The sequence below is a fragment of the Rutidosis leptorrhynchoides genome, chromosome 7 (genome assembly GCF_046630445.1).
Source record: "Rutidosis leptorrhynchoides isolate AG116_Rl617_1_P2 chromosome 7, CSIRO_AGI_Rlap_v1, whole genome shotgun sequence".
Classification (NCBI taxonomy): Eukaryota; Viridiplantae; Streptophyta; class Magnoliopsida; order Asterales; family Asteraceae; genus Rutidosis; species Rutidosis leptorrhynchoides.
In genome coordinates, this window is record NC_092339.1 from 311,660,478 (window position 1) to 311,671,407 (window position 10,930).

Genomic DNA, 10,930 nt, shown 5'->3' on the forward strand with positions numbered 1-10,930 from the left:
TTTGTAAAAAATAATGTTTTTCGACATCTTTTGGTAGTATTGAAGGGTTGTTCCTTTTAAGAAAGTTGTTTCTTTAATCGTTGGAGACCAAAAAAAAAAAATTAAGCACAGTAGTGGCCTACGTGAGTCCTACTGTTTGAGCGCAGTGTACAAGTCGGTAAAGCGTGTTGTGTGTTATTATTCAGTATTTTTGGTGTTAGTGAAAAGATAAATAATAATTTAGAATATAAGTATAAAGTGGGGGTTCGATTTGTATTTTAATAGAAGTTAGGGGTTAGGTTTGTGAAAAGTGAAGAACTAAATAGTAATATTCGTAACAAATAAGACAAATTTTGTCTATTAGTTATATTGGTAAATATCTTAAAATAAAAACTACCGATAAAATATGGATTAATATGTAGATGACCAGACACGAAGTTAACTAGTATAACTAAGATAAAGGGGATGATGATGTCATGCTAAAGTAGGGTTCAAGGCGATTTACCAGGGTTCACGGCGATTTACGGCGCTCTTTCTTCTTCGTAAGTCTTCTTCCTGAACGCTAGCTTTTTGTGCTTTATTTCTTCAATTCTATTGTGTTGGGCTACTGTATTGTGATTTTCATTGAGTATGGGGAAGAATTCTGGTGGGAAGAAGGATATGAATGATCAAAAAACTGCACCTAGGGTTCTTAGAAGTCGAATAATCGATGTCGATCCTAAAACCGGTTTAGTGGACACAAGTAAAATTGCTTCAATGGAGAGTGAATCGGATGGGCCAACGGAATCAAAAGGGGATCTCAGTGTTAATAAGTCATCTAGGGACAATAATAGAGAAGATGCTTCTTTTGATTTGAATAAGGATACTCAAGGCGAGGATAATAATTTGAGCATCCATACCGTAGTTGATGAATCGGAAGCAGATGAAGCCATTGATGGTAATGCTAACCAGGGTTCTTTGAACAAATTAGATGGTAGTGGAAATAAGAATAAACATTCTTATTTACACGCTACCATGGGAACTATGTCTGATAAAAAGATTAACTTTCGGTTTATCGAACAACAACAAGCGGATGATGAGGTTGATGTGGTGTTACCTATTGAATCTGTGTTGGAAGCCGCTGATCGTTACAGTAATACTCTTGTGGGTTACTTTCTAGGTAATAGGCTGCCCTTCCCTGTTGTTCAACAGTATGTTAAAAACACATGGAGTAGATTCGGCCTGGAAAAAGTTATGATGAATGGCAAAGGAATTTTTTTCTTTAAATTTGCAAGTGAACAAGGTCTAATTAGCGTTCTGGAGGGGGGACCATGGATGATTCGTAATGCGCCTATTATTTTAAACAAATGGTCTCCAAGACATGTATTGGCGAAAGAGGATGTGACTAAAATTCCTGTATGGGTTAAGTTATACAATGTTCCACTTGCGGGTTTCACCGAAGTGGGGCTGAGCATGATTGCGTCGAAGATTGGGGTACCTATGAGATTGGATTCGTATACGTCTACAATGTGTCTTGAATCTTGGGGAAGACCAAACTTTGCTAGGGCAATGATAGAAATATCGGCTCATGATGATCTAAAAGATAAAATAAGGGTAGCAACTCCATGTGTTAAGGGGGGTGAAAAGACCGTGTCTGAAGTAACGATTGAGTATGAGTGGAAACCACCACGTTGTTCATGTTGTTGTGTATTTGGCCATCGTGATCAACAGTGTCCAAAAATTATAGTTGCAGCTCCTGAAACGGTTGCTGCAACGAATGATGGATTTAAACAGGTGGGTCGTGCTAAGATAAATGACAAAATGAAAAGCCAGGCTCGAGTTAAGTTTGGTGTTCAAAGGAAAGGTAAAGGCACTTTTGTGTACAGACCAAAGCCGAAGCAAGATATTGTTTTCGAAAGGAAGTCTGATGTACCCACTTGTACTGGAAAAAAAAGGGAAACCACTTTGAATAACTCATTTGGTATTCTAAACGATTGTAATGAGGATGGAGGGATGAGAAATGCAGATTGTAATCAAAATGAGCAGGATGATGTAGAAGATGACACGAATGAAACGGCAGTTTACGCATCGGCAAAAAATATTTACGAGGGGGCAAGCACTCCCGGGTTAAATGTTTTAAATGGTTAATATCGCTTCTTGGAATATCCGGGGCTTGAACCGTGTCCCAAAACAAAATGAGGTTCAAGAAGTGGTTACAAGTAACAACCTTAGTGTGTGTGCAATTTTAGAATCTCATGTGGTTATTGGAAAGTTGAATGGTATCTGTAATTCAGTGTTCCCGTCTTGGATTTGGTCATCTAATAATAGCGTTTGTGCTCGGGGAACGAGAATCATAATAGGATGGGATCCAGGTGAGGTACAACTTATGTTTATTGCAATGTCGGACCAAGCTGTCCATTGTCATGTTCGAACAACTCGTGATGGTAATGAATTTTTCATGTCGTTTATTTACGCGAATAACTACTATATTAGTAGACGTCCATTGTGGCGAGAACTTGATATGCATAATTTGTTTGTTGGAAATCGTCCATGGGTGATTCTAGGGGACTTTAATGTCGCATTATGTTTGGATGATTATTCGAGTGGTCCTTCTAGTAGTACGATGGCAATGAGGGAATTCAAAGAGTGTATTGACAAAATCAAGATGGTTGATGTGAATTACTCCGGAATGCAATACACTTGGAATCAAAGGCCGCAATCGAACGCGGGTTTATTGAAAAAGATCGATAGAGTAATGGCGAATGATATTTTTATTGATCGTTTTACTGATGCTCATGTAATTTTCCAACCATACAGGATTTCCGATCATTGCCCGGCTATTTTGAAGATCTCTCGATCAGTTGTGTCCAAACCAAAGCCTTTTAAATTCACTAATTTAATTAGTGAGCATACTGATTTCTTGCAAGTAGTGGAGAATGGGTGGAAATTGGAAGTTATGGGACATCCTATGTTTCGAGTTGTCAAGCGATTGCGTCTGCTCAAAAAACCAATTCGCAAACTAATGTGGGAAAATGGGAATTTACATGCTAATGTGGTTAAGTTGAGGCAGGAGCTTGATGATGTTCAAAAATTATTAGATGTTAACCCTCATTCGATAGAATTTCGGGAAAAAGAAAGTGATACGCTTAGACGTTTTAATGTTGCTGTTCATGAAGAAGAATGTTTCTTAAGGCAGAAATCTAAAGTCGAATGGCTTCGAGTGGGTGATTGCAACTCTAGCTATTTCCACAAGGTAGTAAAGGGTCGTATTCATCGGGCAAAGATTCATACGATTGAAAGTAGTGATGGGGTTATGCTTGAAGGCCAAGATGTTCCTCAACGTTTTTTAGATCATTATATTAATTTTTTGGGAAATGCATCTCCTTGCGAAGACATTCCTGACCGTGAAGTTTTATTCACGAAGAAAATTCAGCGAACGAAAGCTTCAACCATGGTTAGAAATATCACTGATGAGGAAATTAAAGCCGCTATGTTTGATATAGGCGATATCCGATCTCCGGGTCCCGATGGTTTCTCATCGACTTTTTTCAAAAGTTCATGGGATATAATTGGCAACGATATAACTCATGCGATTAAGGACTTTTTTATGACAGGCCAATTGCTTAAAGAGATAAATCATACTGTAATTGCTCTATTACCGAAAGTCCCATCCCCGTCTAAAGTTATTGATTTTCGCCCAATCTCGTGTTGCAATGTGCTCTATAAATGTATCAGCAAAGTGATCACGAATAGGATCAAATCTAGTCTGGAAGATGTGGTAAATTTAAATCAATCAGCATTTGTTCCAGGAAGACGCATTGCGGATAACATTTTATTGACTCAAGAAATAATGAAGAATTATCATTTGAACCGTGGGGTCCCGAGATGTGCTTTTAAAGTAGACATTCAAAAGGCTTACGACACGGTTGATTGGGGTTTTTTGAGATCTACCTTAGTGGGTTTCGGTTTCCCTAAAAGAATGATTGGTTGGATCATGAAATGTGTTACCACTACATCGTTTTCCATTAGTATAAATGGTGATATGCACGGTTACTTTAAGGGAAAGAGAGGATTACGCCAAGGTGATCCTATGTCACCTTATCTCTTCACGCTGGTTATGGAGGTTCTCTCTTTGATGTTGGCTCGAAAAGTTGCGGTTACCGATGGGTTTCAATATCATCCGAAGTGTGATAAACTTGAAATTATTAATTTATGCTTTGCTGATGATTTGTTCCTGTTTGCTTATGCTAATATTGACTCAGTTAAAGTCATCAGAGATGCGTTGGAAGATTTTAAGAATTGCTCAGGTCTCCATCCTAGTCTCCCTAAGAGTACGGCTTTCTTTGCTAACGTGTCTTCTACTATTAAATGTGAGATCCTTGATTTACTGCCTTTTGAAGAAGGATGTCTTCCAGTGAGATATCTTGGACTTCCTTTGGTGTCTACTCGACTTCTATATCAGGACTGTAAGGTTTTGGTGGAACGAGTAAAATCTAAAGTGAAAGATTGGAAAAACAAATTCCTTTCGATTGCGGGAAGAGTGCAGCTAATTACTTCTGTGTTAACTTCTATGCAAGTTTATTGGTGTTCTATTTTCATATTACCCGATGCTATTATAAAAGATATTGAGAAGGTTATTCGAGGTTTCTTGTGGTGTCAGGGGGATTTGAAAAAAGGAAAAGCCAAAGTCAAATGGGAGGACCTTTGTTTACCAAAAAATGAAGGGGGGCTAGGCATAAAACGTTTGAAATTCTGGAATGTTGCCCTTATCACTTCCCATGTCTGGAGGATTTTGAAGAATGAGGAGTCATTGTGGGTCAAGTGGATTCATGCTTATCATCTTTCCACGCGTAATTTTTGGGATGTTCCGGTCAAAGCAGATGTTGGATGGAGTTGGCGAAAAATTTTAAACTCTAGGAGTCTGATAAGGAAATTCTTCTTTCAAAAAATAGGTAATGGTCAAGGAACTCTAGCTTGGTTTGATATTTGGCATCATAAACAACAGATTTCATGGACTGAAGTAATTTCGTGGCGTGACATATTCCAAGCAGGTTTTAACACTAATACTTTGCTTTGTAACATTGTGGATCAAAATCAGTGGGCATGGCCCATTACGTGGGTTTCCAAGTACCCTGCTTTACAACAGATAGAAATTCCCGTGTTCTCGGATACTAGTGATGTGTTGCAATGGAAGGCGCAAGATGGAAAACTGAGTTATTTTTCGGTGAGCACAGCTTACGAATCAATCAGACCTTGCGCTCCTTTGGTCGAATGGTTTGATGTAGTTTGGTTCTCTCAATGTATCCCACGTCATGCGTTTGTTCTTTGGATGCTAATTAGGGAACGGATGAAGACCCAAGACAGGTTAAAACCTTGGGAGATTCGGGACAATCAGGTATTACTATGTTCTTTATGTTCGTCTTGTGCGGACTCGCATTCGCATCTGTTTTTTGACAGCAAGTATTCTCATGAAGTGTGGCTGCGAGTGAAAGATCTCATCCTAGTTCCGAGTTGGAGTACTGATTGGAAAACATTTACATTGATTATCACCCCTTATGCGTCGAAAAAGAGTGCGAATATGGTGGTGACTAAACTTTTGTTTGCAGCTACGGTTTATTTTGTTTGGCAAGAGCGAAATAATCGAATGTTTAAAGGTCGTAAAAGGTCTACTGATGCTCTCTTCAGGGAAATATATGCTACGGTTCGGTTGAAGCTTATGTCGGTTCGATTTAAAGAATCAAGGCAAGTAAATGAATTGAAGATGGCATGGAACATTGGTTAGGCGTAGGTCCTCTGGTTGTTATTTTTTTTCTTTCTGTGTCCAAATGTCTGATGTTTTGTAGAGGTTGGTTTTAGTGAGGTTACAAGGCATGCTTGTAACACTCGTGCTTCTTTTGTGATGTAATTTTCTTATTCTTTTATTATCTTTAATAAAAGCTCGCCGGGGAAACTTTTTACCCAAAAAAAAAAAAAATTATGGATTAATTAGATGGACGAGTAATGTAATTAACTCTTTTCCTAAGGACACCTATCATCTTTGTGTTGTCCTCAGTCCTCAGTGCTCTTGTTTTTTCATTTGTGTATAGAAAATTGTACGTATATAAGCAGACATAGCATACAGGCTTCGGGACGGACCAATATATCCAGTCAACAGCGTTTGACCATTACTTTTTGGTATTACTCCTTATTAATTTTCAACTACCTTTAAATTTTCATTTTTATTTATTTATTGATTATTGATAAAAAGTTAAAATTTAAATTAAAATAAAATTAAAGTGTCAAATACTATAATCTTTAAACCATTTATCCTCTCCAAACACTCCCTTCTAAACCCTAAACTTCTACTGGCCGCCACCACTACTACTTTTGCTTCTCTCCGGCCGCCGGCTTTTTTCGGCGGTCGGGAGGACTGTAACGACCCGCACTTTTTCGATCATACTATACTTATAAGATTAATATTTACATAAATTAAACCTTGCCAACATGATAAGCAATCCAAATTGTCGAGACTTACATTTCCGAAAAGAGTTTTACACAACGTTTGACCGTCTAGTTTGACCGATGATATCACGAACTATACAATATATGATAATTATACGTTTGTGTATATAAATGTATATATACATATTTAACGTGATTAATAAATGTTTTAATATCTCATTTTGTATTAATAACAAACAAGTTATATGTGTATTTTGAAACTACTAACTTAAGTTTTCAAAACGATAACTATACGTAACGTTATTTGACATAAATACTTAAGACATATAATGTTTATACATATATTGTATAAGTAATGTATTTAATCACTTTTAAAGACTTAAATACATAAAACCATATAAGTGTATTCACAAAAGATAGCTATATTTGAATCCTCATTCCATTTTTCACAAAATTTCTATACGTATACCTAGAGTATTTGTACTCGTATCATACCAAGCTCCTATACGTATTTACTAATAGTAAATACACATCAAAATCACCACCTAACCAGCCATTATTCATGCCATGAGGGCTAGGTAATTGAACTTGGATGCAAATAAGACTAGATACATAAAATGATAGCTTGAATTTTTGTCTCCATACCCCCCATTCACGTTTTTTTTTTGGTGTATATATACATGCTCATTTTGATCCATTTTTACTACCATTTTCTTATCAAAAACACACACTCTTTCTTACTCTCTAAACTCCATAACAATCCAGCAAATAACCAAGAAGATCTAGCCATAAAAACCATACTAAAACACCATAAGAAAACTCTTACAACAACACTTCAAGAAAACCTTCCAAGAACACCAACTTACTTCCAATCTTTCATCCACTTCTATCACCCTTTTGATTCTAGCTTCTTACTCCTCTTTTACAGCAAACTTATCCAAGGAACTTGAGGTAGAATCTATGTTCATAACCTTATTCAATTCATATATATATAGCTATCTTATTTTGTGGTACAAAAGTTTAACAACAAGAACATAGTTTGAATGTTTTCAAACTTGTTTGCAAACTAAATAGATCCTTCTAACTTAACTTTTAAAATACTTCAAGACATGTAACATAACTTATATATATGCTAATGTAACAAGGTAAAACTTGGTTTTTTTAAAGTATAAGTATTTTTAGAAAAATGGTCATTAAATGATTTTGTTGTAACAAAAATGTTTAACTTCATATGTTTCACTAAACTTTCACCTATGCCGTATGATTTTGAATACAAATCAAGGTATTTACAGTTCATAGTCTTAAAGAAGAACTCGATCCAAGAAGATGGCAATTTGAATCAACGAAAACGGACTTGTAACGAAGAAACTATGACCGAAACAAAATTGGTTATCCAAGACTTAAATGACTTCGGGATTCATTGGAAAAATTTACATAAAATCACATCTTTATAAGATAACATGATATTTTATATATATGTACTTACAATTCAATTTTATATGGTTCAGGATCACCCGTAAACAACACGAGAAGATTAATCATAAGATCCCATGATTGTACGCAACACGTCATTTGACAACACCGGTACTTTATGTACGCAACACGTCATTTGACAACACCGGTACCATGGGTCAAGATTAATCTCGACCAATACATATACGATGGGGTTTTATTTATTTCGTTGGGGGTTTTATTTATTTCATTGCGGGTATATTAAAAAAATGAACCATTAAAATTGAATTACTAACAACGAACTGCTACGGACTAAGGAATTATTCAAAGTATTAAAAGTATAACAAGTATATATATGTGACATTTGTTTAAAAAGAAAAGGTATTGATATATTATATATGGATAGGTTCGTGATATCAACCGGAGACCAAGTCAAATTATATATATATCTTCAAGACGAAAGTGAGTATATAGTCCCACTTTTAAACTCTAAATATTTCGGGATGAGAATACATGTATTTTATGTTTTACGTTATGGACACAAGTAACTGAAAAATATATTCTACGTTGAGTTGTACCATTGGCATACTTCCCTGTAGCTTGGTAACTGTTATTTACAGCGGTATTGTAAACGCGAATCCTGTTGATAGATCTATCGGGCCTGACAACCCCAACCGGACTGGACGACCAGTATTCAACGGTTGCACAGTACTTCGTTTTGTGACTACACTTGGTACGGTGTAGTAAGATTTCATATTAAAGGGAATATGCGACGTGAAAATGTTAAGTATGGTTACCAAGTGCTCAACCACTTAGAATACTTTTATTAAACTGTTTATATACGAAATCTTGTGGTCTATATATATATTGCTGCCGGCATTAAACCTATATCTCACCAACTTTATGTTGACCTTTTAAAACATGTCTATTCTCAGGTGATTTCTAAAGCTTCCGCTGCATCATGTTGGATCTAACCAGGATCTTGCGTACGCATGTTTGTGTCAAAAATAAAACTGCATATCCGAGATGTTGTATTGTAAAATATGCTAGAAACCGTGTTGTTGTCATCATTTGTAAAGTTTGTAAGTCGAAGATTATCGCTAAACGTTAATCTTCTTTTTATTGTCTTAAGCTTGTAACAAAAATAATGGTTATGGTTTGTAATGTATAATATATGCAGTTTTCTTTCAAAAATGTCTCATATAGAGGTCAATACCTCGCAATGAAATCATACGTTATCTAACGCGTTCTTATGGTTAAGGACGGGTTATGACATGTGGTATCAGAGCGTTGGTCTTAGCGAACCAGGTTTGCATTAGTGTGTCTAACCGAGAAGTCGTTAGGATACATTAGTAAAGTCTGGACTTTGACCGGGTCTGATTTTAAAAAACCATTGCTTATCACTGTTGGTTAAAAATTTATATGTAAATATTATGTAAGTACTAATGGGTTAGTTGTTATGTGTTAGATGTCGGGCTCGAAACTTATTATCACATTCAGCGACTCCGAATCAGAATCTTCAGATTGTGTTTCAGTCATTAACATATCCGATGACGAAAGTGGTATTTTTGGGGAAGACTCACAATTTCCGGATGAACCAACTATTGAAATATCGGAAAGTGAACCCGAAGAGGAAAGTGAACCCGAAGAAGAAAGTGAACCCGAGGAAGAAATACTAGAAATTACGAAAGAAAAATTCGATCAAGGAAAGAAACGAAAAGCGAATGAATTAGAAAATTCAAATCCCGAACTTAGTGAGAATGACGTGGCACCAATTCCACTCAACACTACCACCCCTATCCCCGCTATTCCTATTAGTGCTATCCCCGCATCTAGTTCTTCGGCTCCTCAGCCAAAACGTAGGCAGACAGCTAGGATAAGCGTTAGGCCATTCATTGGAACTAAACGCCCTAGAAAATAGACCGAACGATGCACTGCCGTATTAAGCCATGGAATCACATAATGTTTTGTATAATATTATTAGTGTGGTTTGTTTAAAGTTTGATGTAAGCATATGTAAAATAGCGAAGTATGAAATGCAATAATTTTCCATGGTTAAGTATTATTTAGATTGTAGTAATTGATTCTGTACTAAGCTATTAAGTATGAACATTAACGGGTAGGTACTACCCAAGATATAATTATAAAACGCTAATAAGAAGAAAAGGCTTTTATAATAATACCTGGTTCATATTATTAACAAGCTATAAATGTACTATAAATACACACTACATCTATAATAATCCATGTGAATAATTATTTTTTTTTCATTAGGAAATGGCGCGATTGAATCGAATGACGGAACAAGAACTCGAGGAACTCATCAATCAACGAGTGAACGATAGAATGTTATGGGTCGAAGCTGCAAGAGCTGCTGCAGTTAATCCAAATCCTCGTGTAGGATGTACTTACAAGACTTTCCAAGCTTGCAAACCTTCATCATTCAGTGGAACAGAAGGACCGATCGGTTTAACCCGATGGATAGAAAAGATGGAGACGGTGTTCAAAATCAGTGGTTGTGATGAAAAAGACATGACCAAGTTTGCATCTTGCACTTTACAAGATAGTGCACTCACATGGTGGAAGAATTATGTGAAGGCGGTAGGAGGAGATGTAGCTTATGATACTCTATGGGAAGAATTCAAAGCAATGATAATCACCGAGTATTGTCCAAGGAATGAGGTTATTAAGTTAGAAGATGAGTTACGAAGTTTGAAGGTGGTTGGTACTGAAATCACCAACTACAATCAGCGATTCATGGAATTGGTTTTACTATGTCCTGAATTGGTTCCAACCGAAGCACGGAAGATTGAAATGTACAAAGGTGGTTTGCCCAAAAAGGTCAAGGCAAATGTTACGGCGTCGAAACCTAAGACAATTCATGAAGCTATAACTATGGCAAACGAGTTAATGGATCAGGTCATTCTGGATAAGAAAGCATTCACTACTGAGGTGAAGGTATCGAGTAACAAAAGGAAGTGGAACGGAAATTATGATCGAGGTTACCAACAGCAATCTTTTAAGAAACCAGAAACCCCGAAAGGTGCGGGTAGCGGTTCAGGCTTTGGTTACAAAGGAC

General features: G+C 36.5%; 1 protein-coding gene across 1 annotated transcript; it reads left to right on the plus strand.

Moving 5' to 3' along the window:
- The first annotated feature begins 609 nt into the window (after positions 1–609).
- Positions 610–5,740, plus strand: LOC139860164 (uncharacterized). The gene is made up of 2 exons (XM_071848936.1): positions 610–2,101; positions 2,208–5,740. Exons 1-2 carry the CDS (start codon positions 610–612, stop codon positions 5,738–5,740), a joined length of 5,025 nt encoding a protein of 1,674 aa, XP_071705037.1.
- Positions 5,741–10,930: the final 5,190 nt, after the last annotated feature.